We start from the raw sequence: 20,073 nt of genomic DNA, 5'->3' as shown, positions 1-20,073 counted from the left end.
AGACAGTGATTTAAATAAGAGTTGTTTATTCAATTCCACACTTGGGAGACCAAGGTTCATTATTAACTTGTAGTCTACATATACACTTTATAACAAAATTCTACACACTGCATTAACGGTACTGAAAACCACAAATTGAAAATATTAAATGTCTTCAGTACATAAACACATTTTCAAATCATCTTCACACTTTCCATTGATGGATGCTAATTGAAACACGATTAAATGGGTTGTTGCTAGTGATAGGACAATGAAGCCTCATGAAACACTTGTGATGTTTTTTCCTCTAGTTGGTGCTCTTGGTTAAAAGATACATTTATTACATTTCCACTGCATCTTTAAACCAAGAGTTACATTTAGAGGAGTCAGAAAATATCAAGTGCTTCATGAAGCTTCATTTGTCCATCACTAGTTGTTACATAATGTAAGTCGATTCTAACTTTAGAAGAGTACTGTTTGAAAAAACAAGTACACAAATAAATAGGGAATTTTAAAATTATATGTGTTGCCACACTTTCCTCAAAGATAATTTGAAGGGACAGACTTGTTTTTAATTCAGTTACCATGGTAGCGTTCACCACCTTTTCTATTTAATCCCATATTTGTAAGGTAAACTCAGGACAGCATTAAACAATGTCGCCAGAATTTTACGACTCAAGTTTGTGGAGGACATATGCACTCTTTGTGACGCTTTGCACACAAAAAGTCATTATGCTTACTGCATTTTAATGATCAATTTTTGCTCTGAAGTGTTTGTAAGAGCCAGCCTGCTCAATACGATAATATACAACAACATTTAATGTAAGCGGCCTTTACATAAACCCTTCAAGGGAAGGACAGGGAACTTAAATAACATTAATTTGATATGAAGTAGTTATTCTGAATCATCACTGCCAGATAGCTGCAGGTTGTAGAAGCATATACAAGAATAGAATCTGGACTTTTCATCTAATGAGTGTGACTCATGGGTATTATTACTGTACCCTCAGAATTCCCCCCCCCCCCCCATGGAAAACCGCCGGCATTTTTCTTCTTGTTCTGTAAAATTAAAAAGAGGCACCAGTTAGTCTCCTGGAACTTTAATGTTACAAATATGTATACAAAAACTGTAACACATACCGATACGTTTAGATTCATGGTTACATAAGAGCACTGTTCCAAAATGGAACGATAGGATACCTTTATTTTCATGAATTATGAATGAGAAGTCTGTCACTAGTGAAATAGAACACACATTCCAAATTTACTCTTCTTGGTTACTAAGAACACAGTACTCAATTCAACTGTGATAAAAATGAGTTGACTTCCCTTTAAAATGTCGGTGTTCAACTTTAAACACAAATCTAGGTCAGAAAGAATACTAAAATAAATGTGTTCAAAATTTTAATCAATAGCTATGTATTGTGGTGATCCACTAGGGGGAGACATTCGCCAGGGAGAGGGAGTTTTTCATGTTTCTGCGTTCAAAGGAAGCTCATGGTAAACATTTTGGGGTTGAAAAGAAGTAGCTTGCTGCTTGCTATGTACAGTTTTCGTATCATTATCTTCTCGTTAACAATCATAATATATGTGTATAAGTTGTACAACACACTTTTTGAAGAGAACATTCAACTATTCAAATCAGATGACCATAATGCACTAAATGGCAGCATCCATTTTTACTGATCTTTTTGAATTTCCACTCTTTTTTTTTTTTTTTTAGACAATCATTGAAAGTGTGACTAATTTGGAATCCATCTGCTGTTGGACAACTCTTAAAACATATTTACCACTTTCCAGGCAACAGGAGCTAAAGACAGCATTTTGACCACTTACCTGACAGCACTTGTTGAATTTCTTCAGTTTCCTCCACAGCTACAGGTTTAAGCAACAGGGCGAAAAAGACAGCAACTCCAATCACCTTTAAAATAGATTTTAAAAGAAAATCTCATGACCTATAAAGTGAAAAAATATGTAATTGCATTTGAAGCACTTAAGGCATAACAACAGCTACAGTAGATCAGTCAGTGAGTCAGATAGATAAACGGACAGACAGACAGACAGGGAGATGAGACACGTATTTCTGCTTTCTCATTTGTTTGTAACTCTTTTGTCAAAATGCCCAAACACTCTGGACTTTATCAGCATTGAGAAACTTGGGGTTTCACTTATTGAGATATCACAGAGTGACCAAGTTCATAATGGCTCGTTCTCTTTCACATGTGCATTTTGGGAAATAGGCACCTCAGAAAAGTTGTACTAAACTCAAGTAAAAAGCTAAATTACAAAGTACCTTGATAAGTCCCTTTTTACATTTTTTTCAATACTACTGCTACTACTACTACTACTACTACTAATAATAATAATAATATTGGTGATGATAATAATAATAATAATAACAATAATCGTACAGTACATCTGGAGCATATGACAGTGCTTAATTCCTTCCATTTTGTTATGACACAATGAAAATAATTCCCATTCTATTTGTGTACAAATGTCCTAAAAATAAAAACAAAAACAATGAAATCACTTGCATTGTATATAAGCATTCACAGCCTTGGCTCAATAGTTTGTTGATGCACATTTGGCCGCTATTACAGCCTCAAGTCTTTGATTTTTATAGTTTGATATTTTTCTAAAGTATGGAAAAAGTCAAGTGCTGTAAATACTCTATTAAAATGTGGGGCGCAATAAAAATAAAGAACATACTTTAAGTATACAGGATCGTTTTGAATGAGTACCTCTACCAAGGATGAATGTGTTTTATGATGGACAGGTTTCATCAGGACCCACCTTGAGAGGCTGTAATATAAAAATGCTCTGGAAGAGAGAGAGGCCCAGAGACATGATCCACTTGATGGACTTTGCTTTGCCATAGTAAAAACCATAGAGTAAGGTGAAAAAAGTGGACACGCCGCTGAGGGAAATTAACAGTAACCATCCGAGGAGCACACACCACCAAGGCAACCAGCAGCCGGACGACGCCTTCTTCTTTTTCACTGGAGGTGGGCTGGGCCACAAAAAAGGAAATAAGAGTACAACATATTCTCATCAAATGGACCCAGTATGTGCTCATATCCGCAGTGTGAGAGGTGAAAAAAAGCTGACCAGCAGGCTAAATGACTGCTGAAGACCATATCGGCCTTGCGGACCAGCAGGTTGGTGAGGTCTAGTGCTTGTGTGTAGTTTTGTGGACTCGGGAAGTTCTTTCCATCCAACTTTTCCAGGCACATGAGCAGACGACCAAGGGCAGCCAAGAGGAACTTGCTGCAATACACCCAATGCAGGTCGCTCTCACTTTCCCCTTGGCACACAGACCCCAAGAAGAATTTTAGAGCATCTCTACTGTATTTCTCTTGCATGAAAATTGGGGTACCTTGCATTAGATGGATGAATTCGTGCACTCTGCTCAAGGCTGAAAAGAGATCAGCAGTGGACTCCAATCTGTACATTTGTGCCATTTTGTTCCGTTGACTTCTGCTCACCAGAGAGACGACTTCCTCGGTTTCCTGCATGAGAAGGGCCAACAACCAATTGCATGCGCAGCTGACAAAAACGGATCATGAATCATTAAGCCATGTATAGTAGAACAAAGTTCACCTTCAGAATGGTTGCCATGGTAACCAAGCGGGGTCTCAATGTCTCCTCCGAGCTGCTTTTTTCAGTCTTTGAAACAATGCGAGGTTTGATGCTTCGGAATATGGTGATGATGAGGATGTTAATTGGGAACATGAGAAGACCACTTTCGACCCCCACCATGATGTCCTGCCACGTAATGTGCAGTGAGCCTGGGCAGGGAATAGGGTTCATGTGCAGAATTGTAGTGGTACACTGAACTCACAGTTTCCCACACGCAACCCACTTTTATAGAAACAATCCACTCAAATCTTGTTCTGGGTGACAGGTGAACTGGCCTGTCTGTAAATGTCATAAAAAGATTTATGGTGCTTTCCTTTTAAAGCATAATTATAAAATAATGATTGGATGCACTTAAAAAAATACTTTTGACTTATTTTTTAAAGAGTAACTCAACTCTTGCTCCACCCCTCACTATTCACAATTTGAAATCTACGATCAAAAGGGAGGTGTTGCCGAGAGGACCGTTGGGTTGCGAATGGGGAGAGGGTTGGGCGTGACCTGGCTGTAATTGACAGCAGCAACTGCTAAGAAGGTGTTTAAAGGGACATTCAGTGATCCCTAACGCCATCTAGTGGCAAACTAATAATTCATTCATTTTAAAAACAGTTTATGTCAATAGTATGCAAAAAAATATGTTGTAGCCTATTGTATTGACATATTTTTTAAATATATAATCGTAGGTCTAGTAATCACTAATTATATCACATTGATGTCGTCACTAACTCCCAACTCTCGGGCCCGTCGCTTGTCACTTTCTGCTTTGCTCTCGCAAGCTTTTACTAGCCATTTTATTTTACTAGCTTCTCCTGCTAGCCACTCTCGTTAGCCACTCGGGCCGATGGCTCAGACTAATCCCGCTAGCTGCTCTTATTAGCTGCTCCGGCTAATTCCAGCTCGATCGGTCTTTCGGCGTCGCTTGCCGGGCTTGACAACGGCTGCCGAGTCGCCATCGCTCGCCGAGATGCTCGTTTGCTCACGCAAAATAAAAATTGGTGGTAGACTTGCGAAATGTGCTGTCTCTGAGCCACTGTAGAGTGTGCGTGCTCCTGTGTACTTCGAATGCTATTCTTTGACCACTAGATAGCGCTAGAGATCATTAAATGGCCCTTAAAAGAGCCGTGTACGAGATTGAGCCGGTGGGTGGCGGGGGCGACTAGCCGATTACGTCATCATCCACAAGTGACAAAGTCGGTCGGTCACTTTTCGTGTAATGAGGGGACAAATTGAGTTTATCCCAGTGTGTAAGCTTAGGATGGCAGCAAACACACAGTTTTTGCCCCAAATTCAAGCTTTCAACAAACATGCACTAAAATGTCAACATCATGACCAGGACATGTAGACACCAGTTTATACAGTTTATCAGCAAAAAAAGTTGATTTAGTGTTGAGTACACCTTTAACCACTTTAGAATCACTGTGGTAAGTCTCCATTTGCGCCCTCTGCTGGTGAGTTGTTCCAATTCAGATGCTGTTTGTAAAGCAAACATCAGCCTGCACTTGTGTTTGTCTTTTCTCATTCTCATGCCAGGATCAACAGCACTTTAAAGTTAACATTTTGAACTGAGTTTATCCTTAATCACACTCATTAGACTGACATGACTCTTTTACCCAGTGATCCCGCAAAATAGCTGCGCAGCAGCAGTATTAATAAGTCGCCATTTAACTCATCCAGGTTTTGCGCATTATTCAGATTATTAATGTGATATTGTTTTCATCCTATAAATGTGTCGACTACTGTTAGGCCTGGACTGGCCATCGGGCGTACCGGGACATTTCCCGGTTGGCCGACGGTCCTGGGGGCAGATGGTGTCGGCCGGTTGACCGGGAAAGTGTTTTCTTTTTTTAAGTGATGTATATATATATTTTTAAACATAATGCTACTATTAAAAACATGGAACAGCTGCAACTTATGCAAGCAATAGTGGCTGACATACTGTAGTCAACGTCATGCTTTATTTTGTTTTGTATAGGCAACTTGGCTTTTAGCAAGCCAACAGATCCCAGCTCATTCACAACTGGAATGTATAGCTACAGCGATGTACACTTCAATTACAGTTGGGGTTAGGATGACAGTAAAACATTTCTTTGGGGAACGCATACATAAATTATGAGCCGGTTGTACAACACTAGTTATAAGGGCCGGTCTCAGCCAAATATGCCAGGGTCGATTTTTTTGTCCCTGTCTAACCCTGACGCGTCAAATGAAGAGGTCAAATTTCGTGTATGTGTGTGTACATGACAAATAAAGGTTTATTCTATTCTAAGCATTGGCACTCACACGCTGAATAAATTGATGTAATTGAAGCACAATCTTGATTCAAAAACAAATTTACCAATGGAGAAGACTACTGGAGAATCCTCATCCTCTGGAATGTTCCAAAAGGCAATATTGATGGCCATGGTGCAGAGGAGCAGGCTCATACAGCAAGAAACCCGTTGAACCCGAGTAAAAGGGCTTCGCGATGGTGGATTCACAATGGACACCCAAATATGCTCATCCCTAAAACCAGTTGATGTTCTGCTCTGGAATATATTCCTGATAATAAAGAGACAAAGTATGTCATTACTCAGTTTCCCCATTACGTGCTCATACGCTTTCAAGACATTTGGCCTTACCTGAAGCAGGAAACCTCATTGTTCTTTGCAGCATTGAATATTTTCTTAGTCATACCATCTCCACGGTCGCTGCTTATCCAACAGTCACCAAAGAAGTGCCAAACACGTTCAGTTTGGAGATCCTGTATGATCACCCTGTTTATGTACCTGAACACAAAAGCAATCCGTTAAATCAGCAAATACATGCATGGACTCCAGCGAGGCTGTTTCTGCTTCCGCCATGTAGACCATACACCTCCCCTGTGCTGAATTTAAAGGCGATGAGAAGAGTTGCTTCCATTGGCCAGGAAGCAAGCTGTGTTCACACCCACAACAGCGGAAATTCCACGTGTTTGCAAAAATATGGGGAGAGACTTGTCTCAAAAAAATTCACACAAATAAATTAGTGATTTTCACGTGTCTTTCAGATCCACAAATATCTAATTTTGTGTGTGCATTTTCCATGACTTTTGCTTGCGAGTTGTCAAAAGTACGTTTGTGGATCGTTGCACATGCGCATTTATATTTGAGACAAACATCACGCTGTTTCGAGATATTCACATACACACACACACACACGCACGCACGCACGCACGCACGCACGCACGCACGCACGCACACACACGCACGCACGCACGCACGCACGCACACACACACACACACACACACACACACACACACACACACACACACACACACACTTGTTCCCATTCAATGGAGACAGTAACACTGCCTCCCCAGGGACGGCGGAGGAAAGTGCCTTAGACACATATAAATATGTGAGCGCTTGTGTTTGTGTGTGAATATCTCGAAACAGCGTGATGTCTGTCTCAAAAATAAATGAGCGTGCGCAACGATCCACAAACCCACTTTCGACAACTCGCAAGCAAAAGCCATGGAAAATGCACACACAACATTTAAAAAGACATGTGAAAACCACTTATATATTTGTGGATCTGAAAAACAGGTGAAAATCAAGAAAATATTTGTGGATCTAAAAGGCACGTGAAAATGACAAATTTGTTTGTGGATCTGAAAAACACATGTGAAAATCAAAAATTTATTTGTGTGAATATTTTTGAGACAAATCTCTCCTCATACAAAAATCCTAAAAGAAAGACAACCACATCCTTGCTCAGAGCATTTTATGCTAGATTTACACCAGGCCCTGTATGTCTCACGTACCATGATGGATGACCTCCAGAGTTGTCGTGCTGGAGCCGAATGTTTTGAACGTTGCCCAATGGGAAGGGTGTGGCCAGCATAAACAAGTCGACAGCTCCCCTCTCAAACACAGGCTTGTCGGGATCCGTGAGATGGTGTGCGTCACTTTGTCCTTCTGAGCCAATCAGCGTCATTGTAACCTAGAGACACACACAATTAATGTTGTGTTCACACATCAGCAGACCTAAAGTTAGCATGCTCGACACCAAAATGTAGCCTACGTCACATAACCAGCAAATTTAATTAAAGAGACAGTATATTAGGGATGTAACGATATCCAAACATCACAATGTGATAAATATCACGCTATGAACCCCGCGATACACACAAAAAAGCTCATATTGGGAAAAAAAGCACAATATTGTATTTTTGGACATAATAACAGCAGTGACAAGAGAATTTGGCTTGGTCATGTCATTGTCATGTGCGCTAATTGGCTCAGCGGTGCAAACTATCATGGTCTATCTCAGTGGTGTTCAAACTATGGCCATTTGTGGCCCACCATCCATTTTCTAGCGGCCCCCAGCATATACAAAAAATTACTTTTGACACAGCCTGCTTTTCTAGATATGCAAAAAAAAAAAAACGATTCAAGTCTAAAACACAATTATTTCTCTTTGTAATTTAATTGATTAAAGTCAGATATTTCAGTTCCAGAAGCAAAAATGTTTTCCTACGTGTTCCGCTGTCTGTTTCAAGGTCCAATTTGTGAACATATCACATTAATGATTAACTGAGATCCTCAAGTAAACACTGCTTTAAAATTGTCATTTTATTACCAATTACTCTTCCTTTGATTCTGAATGTGAAGATTGGTTCAGGGCTGGGGCGGATCGATTCTTGTGGGATACAGGGGTGTGGGCCACCCCAAAATAAAAACTAAATCCCAAAATGTCCTGTTTAAAAAGAACTAAAAACCAGCTATAGTACATTATTAATTGAATTATTAGTTTTAGCGTGTTTAAAACTCATTCAAATTCAAAAACATATTAATACGTTTTTTAAATACTTTGTCCTTTATTTAGATATTTTTATGTTTTTGTATGCTAGAGCATACAGAAGGCTTTGATAAAGCTTCAGACATGAATAAGTCGCTTAAAGCAATGCTAGTTATTACAAAAAATGGCCAGCAGGTGGCATACTTTTTTTTCCTGATAAAAGAAGAGACTATAATCTTTCTTTTGGTAGGTTCCATGATTTTATAGCAATAGAACAGAATATTCCAATAAATCTAATGAAACAGCCAGGAGCAAAGGGGGTTGCTTCAGGGAAAATTGCTGGGAGTGAATGAGTTAATAAAGTCGACAATTTCAAAATGGCTCTGGCATCCTTTGATTATTTTGTATGCGGCCCTCAAAAGAAAAAGTTTATGTGGTTCACAATGTTGTGTTTGACTGGGAGATGTTAAAAAATATTAGCTGGTATGACTGATTTATAGAAGTGGCAGCCGCCAAAACTTTCATAATTAAAATTAAACTGCACTAATAAACTAACCACCAGAGGATGCTAGAACTGCACAAATGGAATACAACCTTGCCTTTTTAACAGATGTGCTGCTTTAAATATTGTGACATAACAATGACGATATTGTGGCAATTTTAATATCGTGATTTCACGATGTTGCCGCTATCATTACATCCCTACTGTCTATTCATCTTGAAGTGATGTGACAAGTTAAATTGTGAGGTGTACAAAGCAAAATTCTCTGCTCACATTCAGCCAAATGCGAAAGTAACTAAAGAATTTTCAAAGGAAACAAAATGGAATTTGCTTCTCTGTTCTCTACCCAATGGAGGATCAGTTTTTGTGATTGTGTTCAATTAAAGAACACCTATTAGTGTGTCATTTCCTGTATAAAGACTTACATTGGCAGTCGTCCCTGCATTCTTGCGCTGTCCAGTTTGGACACTGATCAAGTAGTTGTACTGCGCACATGGGTGATTGTCCTCCAGCAGCGTCATCTTCCTCTGACATTTGATCATCGCAATGGGCATGCAAATGGGTTGGAAAGAAGAAATGGTTAGCATATCGACATGACAGGCTAGTGGGTGAGTATCTTTGGATGCTTTTGATAGTTACAAAAACAGATTTCTTTGACTCACTCTGGAGAGTGATCTGCGGTCAGCATAGCACGCCCACAAGAGAGTGACCAAGTAAAGGCCAAAGAAAGCACAAAGCAGTGAAAGCACCACATAGTTTTGAGACACGGTGCTAAACAACTCAGCGGTGCGTGTTATGTCCACATAGTTCGGCATCACAAAGAAGGAACCCCCAAAAAGAGTGAGGTGGTTGCAGAGACAATGAGTTTGTCTGGGAGTGCTTTGCTTCCCAACCTGGAGAAAAAACAACATCGTATTAAATTTCAGAGCTCTCCCTAACCCAATTTACAAATATGTGTTGACTGATATTTAAGTACAACATCAAGGAATACAGTGAATAACAAGAAAAACAACAACAAACTGAGCTCAGCTGACACCAGGAAAATCATTCAAACAAAGACATCATTTGAATGTTCCCCCTTCTTGGATCTGTGTAAACAGAGTACAGGGAATGTTGTTTTGGAAAGATGTACCTGGTAGACACTCACCTGACAGCCATCAGTGCTCCATGTCTGTCGGTCTATGCTCCAGTACATGCACTTGGTCATAAAAGTGCTGATGCTCAGTGTAATGCCTGGCTCCCATGTGGAGTTAAAGAGTTCACTGCTAATGTGCCATTCCCCGGGACTCTGCTGTAACATCTCTGGGGTTATGATCCATTGATAGCCTTCTTTGATTAAAAAAAAGAAAGAAAAAGTTTGACTAACATAGAACTGAGAACAGAGCTTCATAAAAAACGCTTCAGTGAGAGCTGACGATCACGGCTTGATGAAGCCAACAGCACCACATCATCTGCAAAAAGCAGAGATGAAATACTGTGGTCATCAGATTCCCCAATGCCTTAGCCAGGCTTGGGGAGTAACGGAATACATGTACCGCCGTTACGTAATCAGATTGTAAAAAAAAAGAAAAAGTAACTGTATTCCATTACAGTTACAGGAAAAAAACATGTAATCAGATTACAGGTGCATTTATTAAAATGGGGATTACTTCGAGGAATTACAATTTCTACGATGAGAGAGAGTGCAAAAGAGGGCGAGAGAGAGAGAGAGACTGAGCGAGAGAGTGAGAGAGAGACAGAGCGAGAGAGAACAGAGCGAGAGAGAACAGAGCGAGAGAGAGCGCGTGCACGCCCGTGCGAGTGGGACCGTTGCTACATGTCGGGGAGGTGGGAACGAATGAACTGACTAGTCGCGTCATCCACACGCGGGCAGTTTGAAAAAGCTTCACGGACGGGAGGAGGGAATGGCGACCGGTATTCACTGGAACTTACTCGGAGCGAAAGTTTGAGCTGAGAGTCCAGCGCGCTGTAGCTTCTTGCTAGCTAGCCCGCTAGCCTACAACCATAATGTGAGTAACACCTTCCAAACAAATCTTCCTCCCACCAATTCACTATTTAAACATCATACACTACATATACACGGCTAAACTTGTTACTGGCATAAAAGTTCATTTTGCAGTTGATGTCACACATCGTCATCCTCATTGGATGTCTATCTATCTATCTATCTATCTATCTATCTATCTATCTATCTATCTATCTATCTATCTATCTATCTATCTATCTATCTATCTATCTATCTATCTATCCATCCATCCATCCATCCATCCATGGAGTGTGGTTGCTTTTAGTGACAGTTCGAAAACAGCATATGGCCTTCAATCAATCAATCAATCGCCTACATGCTTTTTAATTACACTAGGAATTTTGCTATTTGTAGGCTGCCCGGGTCCCTATCACCCGCAAATAGCAGGGGCACATGTATAGAATATATACTGTGGTGATATTTATTTTTATTTTGTCTTCATGAACATACTCAATATTGGAGTAATCCAAAAGCAATCCAGTTACATTACTTTAATATTATGGCACTTGGATTACGTTACTAACTACATTTTTTAGCAGGTAAATTGTAACTGTAATGGATTACATTTTAAAAGTAACCCTCCCAACCCTGGCATTAGCTATATATGAGTTCTGTCCATAAAGATTATGAACAGAATTGTCAAAGAAAATTGACTACAGGGATCGAACAGGCTATACGAGGGCATCCGGTACCCCATTCTTGGCGCACCCCCTACAAGATCTCCTGGAGGACATGGCTGAATGCTTTCTCTTACTCCACAAAACACATTAGGCAAACTCCCAAGCACCCTTGAGGACCCTGCCAAGGGTGTAGAGCTGGTCCACTGCTCCGCGGCAGGGACGAAAATCACACTGCTCTTCCTGAATCTGAGATTCAATTTAAAGGGAAAGTCAATCTTAGTCTAAACATGACATTCTGATTAATATTACATTTGTGGAATATGAGTTAAGCAACAAAATCCAGCATTTTTTTAAATCCATCTCAGGGAACGGCCATTTTCCACTTGCTGTCGACTTAAGATGACATCACAGTTGCTCAGGGCTCAGGCAACAACCAATCACAGCTCACCTGTTTTCTGAAGCTGAGCTGTGATTGGTTGTTACCTGAGACCTGAGCAACTGTGATGTTATTTTTACTTCTGATATTGCTCAAAACTGTTGGGTTTTTCTGCTTAACTCATATTCCACTAACGCAATATTAACTAGAATACCATATTTAGATTAGTGGGACTGCATGGAACATATTGTCAATATTTTTTTTTTTGGGGGGGAGCATGTCAATTAGCACAGCCCAAAACATTCAGAGCCTTTAGTAACTTTGGGTTGATCTCATCCTCCTCTGGGGCCCTGCTGCAGAGGAGCTTCTTAACCACCTCTGGCCTCAATCACAGACATAGGAGAGCCCACCTCAGAGACCTCAGACTTTGCTTCCTAATGGGAAGGCGTGTCGGTGGATTTGAGCAGCCACCCATCCCCACTATACCAAATGTTGGGGGCACGCTGCTTTCCCTTCCTTAGATGTTGAACGGTAGACCAGAATTTCTTGAAGGCCGTCCGAAAGTCATTCTCCATAGCCTCACCAAACTCCTCCCACGCCCGAGTTTTTGCCTAGGTGACCACTAAAGATGTGTTCCGCTTGGCGAGCCAGTACCATCAACTGCCTCCAGATTCCTACAGGTCTAAAAGGCTTCAGAAGGACTCCCTCTCAAGCTTTACACCATCCCTAAACACTGGTGTCCAACAACAGGTCCTGGGGTTTCTGCCATGATGGGCACCAACCACTTAGCGGCCACATCCCATTGGTCACCTCAACATTGGAGGTATAGAACGTTCTCACTCGGACCCAATGTTTAATTCACTAATGAAATAAAGTAGCTCACAGAAAGCAGGGTTCAAAATGGGAGAAGTACTTCATTTTGCACGTTTTACAATTGACTATGATCTAAAAAACAACCTATTGATACATCATAAAAAATGTCATCCTTGTGACAATTCCATTTATTTCCTACTCAAGGAAAGTTCCTGCCCTTAATTTTACAACATATTATAAACAACAATGCAATCACAACAAGCCCAAAGTAATGGTTACCTGTTTGATTTAGGATGGTCATGTTTGCAAAGTAGCTCGAATTCGGAGGTGACACTTGAGACAGTGTAAGAATCAAGGACATGTTCCCACTGGGCTCCACTCTGACACAGATGGACATCGTAGGGTCTGAGACATTGACCACGGTCACTACCTTTGCATTTTCTTCAAGTATGACTGTGTGGTTAATCATTGTTGGAGTGACTGGGCGGGGCATAAATATCTGTGGAGAAACAATGTGGTATCATTACCTCTGCCAAGGAGATTGTGTTTTCATTGTAGTTTATATTGTGTTAGATTATGTTAAAAATAACAAATATTCATATTTGGATCATTTTACTTTGGCAGTTTTCGAAAACGGTGAAAATCATGTGAAATGCAATCACATGCCTTTCACTCGAAAGTGTGATAAGGCCCTAGCATACACACGGCCTTAATAAGGACAAGTGGCATCGATAATGGATAAATAAAATATGTATTTTAATGTTTGAGAATTTTCATTATACAGTAGTTAGTTTTTATTTAGTTTGGAGTTGTTTTTTATTTTATTTTATTTGATTAGTTTTAATTAGTTTTCAGGGAGGCTCTGTTAGTTTTTTATAAGTTTCAGTTTTTAAAAAAATGCTTAGTTTTAGAGAGTTTTAGTAGTTTTCTTTTTTTTCTAATGTTATGCATTACTATTACCATGGTAAAATGAAAAAAGTAACACACTTTTTAGTTAGCATTGTGTTTCAGCTGAATTAAATTAAAAAGAAGGCAAGGCGAGCCATTGGTGCCAAAAGGCAAAACAAATTGTCACCTAGGAGCGATGTCATCTGAAGGTGCTTTTCTATTGGCTGCTGCTAGATGACGTCACTTCTGTGCAACACACTTTGAAACGTCCTTTTTTTGGTTAATATTGATGAAATCAATATAGTTAAATCACATTTAAAATCAACCCCAAAAGCATATGTATTCAGTTAATTACCAAAGACTAAAACTAAAGACATTTTCACTATAATTTTTGTTTTAGTTTTGGAAGTGTAAAATGTAGTTTCAGTTAGGTTTCAATTTTTAAAGCATTTTCATTTTTATTTTATTTCGTTAACGAAAATGTTTTTTATTTTTTCATTTTAGTTGTAGTTATTTTGTTAGTTACAGTAAGTTGACTAAAATAACCATATTATGAAGGGATGGGATGATGTGTGTATGTGTGATACACAAATTGTATAATATACTGCTCAAAATAATTAAAAAGAACAAAGTGGTCCCTTAATTGTTTTGAACAGTGTATATATGTATTGCTAAAAAAAAATCACACTTTGTTCCTTTATTATTTTTTTTTTTTAGCAGTGTATATTTATCTTATCCATTTCACATGGTATCTCTCAATACATTCAATGTTTTTAAATGTGTTTGTATTTTAAAGTGTTTATAAAAAATCTAAAAGTGACATATATTTATTGTTCATGTATTTCAATTTTGACCTTGAATTCTCAATACAATTATTAGCATTACAGTATGAAATGTCATTGCCGTTTTTCTTCTATGCCATCTCAAAAATTCTGTTGTGCATACTTCAGTGCTACAAACTCTGTCCTATCACAGTTATACCTCAATCATCTCTGTGAGATTGGCCAACTCAATATCTGACTCTCCATCACTCAGAAAAATGCTGCAAACTGTTCCAGAGATGTGATCAGTTGGATGGGGATTCACTGAGAATGTAGCCATCTAACAAGCAAAACACCTGTTAAAAGAGTGTCGCTTACGACAACAAAAGTGGAAAAACATCCCAATGGCACGCGCGCACACACACGCACCTGAGCAATGATCCTTTCATTTTGTCCAATGTGACTTTGAAGAATGGAATATGGGGGCATTATGACGAACTCACCAATTTCCACTGAGCCCAGAATGGCATTACTGAGATCTTCAGGGTTGTGACTGAGTGAATTTTTTGGGGGATTTGACCATTTTGCTTGTCAACAAATGTCAAGTTCTATGAAGAAAGTCAGAACCAACCTGCTCTGATAGATGGTACCCGTTAAGTACTTGATGACAATGCTCTGTGATGTTGCTGAACCCAGCAGCACTGAAATGGTCCGAAAGATCTCAAACATATCCTCAAATAGGGACTGGGGGAGGTAGTGACACATTACTATTTTGCAGCAGTAATAGTAGTTAAGTCAGTGGTTCTTAATCTGGGTTCCATCGAACCCCAGGGTGAGTCAATCTCAAGGGTTGGGCGCAGGTCAAGACACACAACTGACTCAAGTGATCAATCAATAAAGAAGGGTTCCGTGAATGCGCATTGGAAACTTCAGATTCAGTACCTCCAACAAGGATAAGAACCACTGAGTTAAGTATTATGACAGTTGCTCCAAAAGCTTTTATGTGTTCTTTAAACTTACAGTAGGGTTAGGGTTGGTCTGGATGTCACATTTGTTCATGGAGATGTCAAGGATGCTAATGCTGCAGTCAATGATTTGACTGATTATGCCCATGTTTTCAAGGGCAAATTCAGGTGTCAGATTTTGAGTGCCTTTCAACAAATACAGAATGAATTTGTGCTGTAACAGATGAGAAGAGAAGTATGTCATTGAATCATTAGCGGTAGTGAGTAGTGAATAATAATGTTCTTCTTGGCATAAGAAGTATTTTTAAATGTTATATTTAAGACAGAGTAGGGATTCAATCATAGAAAAGTGTATATAATCAGAGCATGCAGGAGCGCTGCTATGTTGGATTTTTTTTTTCTTATAAAAAATGTTTGGTGCTATTCAGTGGAGGGATCAACATCTGCAAAGCACTTCCAAAAAAGAAAAAACTGAGGCATCCAAAGGCAATACAGGTAAAAGACCTTTATTCAAACATGGCCAGTTGATTTAAAAAAATGGCTACGTGTTTTGGCCTTTGTAGGTCTTCGTTAAGGCAAGTTGAAATGGACTGTCATAGAACTGTTTTATTATGCACTCTAAAAACAGTTGGATCAAAAGTAACCCAATTATGGCTTAAAAAAATGGACCGATCCACTTCATGGGTCAATTTGACCCAACTTTCTGGACCAATATTCATTTCTTGACTCAAAGTTGGGTCAAATTGACCCAAGTAGAGGATCGGTCCATTTTTGACCCATAGTTGGGTTATTTTTGACCCAACTGTTTTTAGAGTGTGGACTGGACACACAATCAGCTGGTACTAAACATCCAATAAGCAAGCAGCAATTAACAATACTCTAAAAGTCATTGTCAAGGCACAATCTGTGACCCCTGCACGATCTGTGACACGCCATCTTGGATCGCTAACTACGGCAACCACATAGGTCAAAGCACGTTAACACACGCAAAATGAAACAGACATTGCGAAAGGTACTGGACAGGTGCACGTTTGTTTTTGTTTATTTATTTATTTTTATTTAAGCAAAGCAGTTCTGTACCCAAGCATATCTTGTGCGAATAAAAAAAGATTTTCACACACTTTAGAACAATGTGTGGCCATTATCATAGTGTAACACGTTGTTTGTAATGTGTATTTTTATTTTATTTACTTGCAATTGACATATTTGTTTTGTGAATAATTACTTTTGGTTTTGTATTTATTTTAGTTTTACATGCTGAAGTGTTTTGTGTACTGCACATGTAATGAGCAGAGAGAGGTGTAACCGAGCGAGCCTCGTTCGAGAAGATAGTTAAATAAGAGAGACGTGCTTGAATCCTGTCCTGTCGTGTCTAGTTAATTTAGCAGGAAGATGCCAGAAAACATCAACTCGGAACTATTTGTAGCCCGCTTTTACCTAGCCTCCGGAAACGACAACAACATCTTAGGGTTACAATAGCATAGGGGTTGCGACTGGGTGAGGGGTGGGGGTCATTTAAAACACACACACCACAGACCTACTGTAAAGTATAACAATGCAGACTCACAAGAAATATAATAAGGGTCAAGAGTAAAATGTTCATCTTTAAAATGTATAGGATCATAGTTACTTTAACAGTCATCAAGAATCAGATTTTTTTTTTCATGTATCATTTTACGAACGCGCAATATCACGGTATATGAAGGTATTTTGTTCTAGTGTTGTTGCCGTAGTTAGCGATCCAAGATGGTCGATCTTCCGCACATGCGCGTCACAGATAGCGCCTTGACAGTCACTACTAAAAAAAGAAACACAATTAATATACAATTATTTACAATATCATTTTACAAAAGAGATCTTAAAGAAAAGGAATGAAGTCCAATTCACCATTCAGACCAGGAAACTTAGTGGCTCTTAAAGTGTAAATCCAAAAGGACTCCCTCTGTAGAACTCTTTTGAATCTATCACTTCCCCTTATAGACTCAGGTATATGTTCTATACCATAGACTTTTAGAGTTTTATTACAATGATTGGAATATTTATAATGCAGTGCCATAGGGTATAGAGCATTGCCAGTTCTTATAGCTCGTTTGTGCTCAGCAAGTCTAGATTTAAATTTGCGCTTAGTTCTACCAATGTAGAAACGGCCACATTCAAGCTTGTAGACCACATAGGTAGTCCTAGTAAGTGCTACAGTTAATACATGAATTTATAATGTATTTTTGATTTAATGTATTTGTAAAAAGAAAAGAAAAGAAAAATAAAATAGTGGTCTTTACGGTATTACAGAGTGCACAGTTGTCGTATCTAAAGTTGCCTCTTTTTGTACTGAGCCAAGTCTTTTTTTTTTGTAAAGGGGAAGATAGCTCTTGATTATTTTATTGCTAAGGGTGTGGGCCTTCCGGAAGCTAATTACAAGCTGTCACATGTAAGGACATTCCAATTTTGTTGAACTATGTTTAATTTGATTTGCTTCGTGTGAGTTGTTACAAAGTACACTTTATTTCTACTTTCGTCATTCTTTTGTTTTGAAATTAATAAATCATTTAGATTTTAACTCTTAGCTTTCTGATGAGTCGTAGAAATAATTTATTTTTGTATCCTCTACTTATGAATCTTTGTCCCATAACTTGAAAATGATGGCCAAAATGGGTGTCATCGTCACAAATCCTCCTCAGCTGCTGAAATTGATTATGAGGGATGTTTTTTATTTATTTATTTATTTTATTTTTATTTAGCAGCCATGGAGGGTAATTATTAGCTCTCAACTTTCTCAAGATTGTATTGCGGTGAGTAGATTGTAGTATGAAGATCTTCTTTGTCATCTTACCCTAACCTTTAAATTGAGAAATGTGATTTCTGTCACAGAAATGTGTTTGTATTATTTAAATAGCCTCGGAATTTAATCAATTCCTCTTTTGACCCAGACCAAAATAGCAGCACATCATTATATAGTGTCCCCACCATACTATTTCATCAAAGAACATATTTGAATTAGGAAAAAACAATTTTTTCATTCAAAAAAGACAAATTAGGATAATTGGGTGCAAAGCAAGATCCCATTGCTGTAACTTTCTGTGGTTTGGTTGAGAAACAGAAAAACATTTCTATATAAAGTCCCCTTTGTTGGTTCCATGTTGTTTGGGAGATCTCCTTTCTAAAAATTGTGCAAGGGCCATAGTCCCTCCTCATGTACTCTCTCAGAGAGAGTCAAAATCCTCAGTAACCAAATATCCAGGGCCAATGTTCTTTATTTCCTACAATTTATTTAAGACTTGTGCACTTTCCTGGATGAAGGATGGTAAAGTACATCCAAAGCTTTTAATGTGAAAATCTATGTTTTGACAATGGCTCAGTAAGAGACACTAATTAACTAACTTGTAGTGCCTCAGTTTTTTTCTTTTTTGGAAGTGTATATATTACTTGTCTCATGATCTTTAAAGTGCCGTTTTTGGAGGTTTCCAAGAGTTAAGCACCATCTGTTCATCCAAGTGTACAGTACATTTAGTAACCCACCCTACTTTCATCTGTTGGCTCTCCGGCCTCTGTTTCCATTCGCATGAGTTCATTGGCAGCTTCCTTTGGCAAATAAACCATAAATGTCAGCCCAATGTACACAAGACAACTAGATATTTCTGTTGAAATTTAACACATACCAAAAGGAGGTCTACAATGTTATAAATATGGGGAGCCATTGGGTGTTCACTCCTTTTGAACCCTGGTTTGACAGTGTCACACAACAGCGATAAACAGTTTTAATTTTACTTTTCAGTCTGACTTTTTGAGTAGTCTCACTTACGTGATTTGGATGTCAACGTTTTCTGTAATCATAAGCAAAAGCAGCCCATTATTACAATTCTGACTCTGCTTCCTACTGTTAACAAAATGTACGTCTCACCTGTGTGTTTTGTGACAATGGCAAACCTTTCCAGATTTCCAGAAAAAAAAATGACAGTAAGTGTTTGGATTTGTAAGTTCACACAAATAGATAGAGGTGCCAAATCCAGGTCCCGAAAGTAAAAACCCTGTCACAGTTTGGCTTTGGCCCAGGTGCTTGCTCCCTAGCTAGCTCCCATTCGTTCGTCGTTTACCTGCTAGGGAGCTAGCTAGCTAGCATCAATGGCTAAAGCCAAACTGTGGCAGGGTTTTTACTTTCTCGACCTGGATTTGCCACCTTGGCAAATAGATTATGTCTATGAGTGCAACCAAAAGAATGTGACACCTACTGTAGGTGCAGATGAAGCCTCGTTTGCGGTTGCAGTCGGACGATACAACAAGCTGAAAAGGATTCTGCTTCACATATGTGCAGCTGGAAGCATCTTCATAACAGGCAACAACATCTCTCAAAATGTCAGTGACCAACAGAAGAACAAAAATGCACCATACTCACCCAACGAGGAATCCAGGCTGTCCTTGCAAACCCCACTCCCCAGCCACCAGGTGAGGTTACTGCCACTTCTCTGTTTGGTGATGTCGTTCAGAAAGATCTTGACGGCATCATTCGACTCTTTCAGTAAGTCTCCTCCTCGCTGTGCACAGCTGCTCCTTGCTTGGCTCCAGGATTTAGACTCTCCATAAATCTCATAACAAACGTTTTTGAAAGCATATTCACACAGTGAGGGTCTTCCATCAGGTTGACAGAGTTCACTTGTTTCAGATAAATATCTAGCAGCAACACACCAAAAGACAGCCACTCTGATCAACATGTTTGCTTTATTTAACTCGGGGACATTGCAATGCAGAAA

At 39.1% G+C, this 20,073-nt stretch overlaps 1 protein-coding gene across 3 annotated transcripts; it reads right to left on the bottom strand.

Moving 5' to 3' along the window:
- Positions 1-33: 33 nt before the first annotated feature.
- Positions 34-20,036, bottom strand: pkd1l3 (polycystic kidney disease 1-like 3). Of its 3 annotated transcripts, none has more exons than XM_077564796.1 (23): positions 19,719-20,036; positions 19,555-19,647; positions 19,227-19,252; positions 19,128-19,149; positions 18,985-19,046; positions 18,845-18,907; positions 15,384-15,542; positions 14,995-15,107; positions 14,793-14,916; positions 14,584-14,703; positions 12,994-13,213; positions 10,027-10,208; positions 9,542-9,772; positions 9,305-9,406; positions 7,401-7,579; positions 6,237-6,383; positions 5,954-6,156; positions 3,583-3,770; positions 3,359-3,491; positions 3,091-3,286; positions 2,776-2,992; positions 1,816-1,900; positions 34-1,038 (listed from the first exon to the last, which is right to left on the bottom strand). In XM_077564796.1, exons 1-23 carry the CDS (start codon positions 20,032-20,034, stop codon positions 986-988), a joined length of 3,234 nt encoding a protein of 1,077 aa, XP_077420922.1. In that variant the 5' UTR covers positions 20,035-20,036; the 3' UTR covers positions 34-985. The 3 variants fall into 3 exon arrangements, with proteins under 3 accessions (XP_077420922.1, XP_077420924.1, XP_077420923.1); XM_077564798.1 differs by having other exon boundaries at positions 19,555-19,606; positions 19,719-19,817; XM_077564797.1 differs by lacking the exons at positions 14,793-14,916; positions 14,995-15,107.
- Between the last annotated feature and the right edge of the window lie 37 nt (positions 20,037-20,073).

This window comes from Vanacampus margaritifer, chromosome 4, assembly GCF_051991255.1.
Source record: "Vanacampus margaritifer isolate UIUO_Vmar chromosome 4, RoL_Vmar_1.0, whole genome shotgun sequence".
NCBI classification, from domain to species: Eukaryota; Metazoa; Chordata; class Actinopteri; order Syngnathiformes; family Syngnathidae; genus Vanacampus; species Vanacampus margaritifer.
The sequence above is the reverse complement of the archived record's forward strand: the minus strand, read 5'-3'. Positions and strand labels throughout refer to the sequence as shown.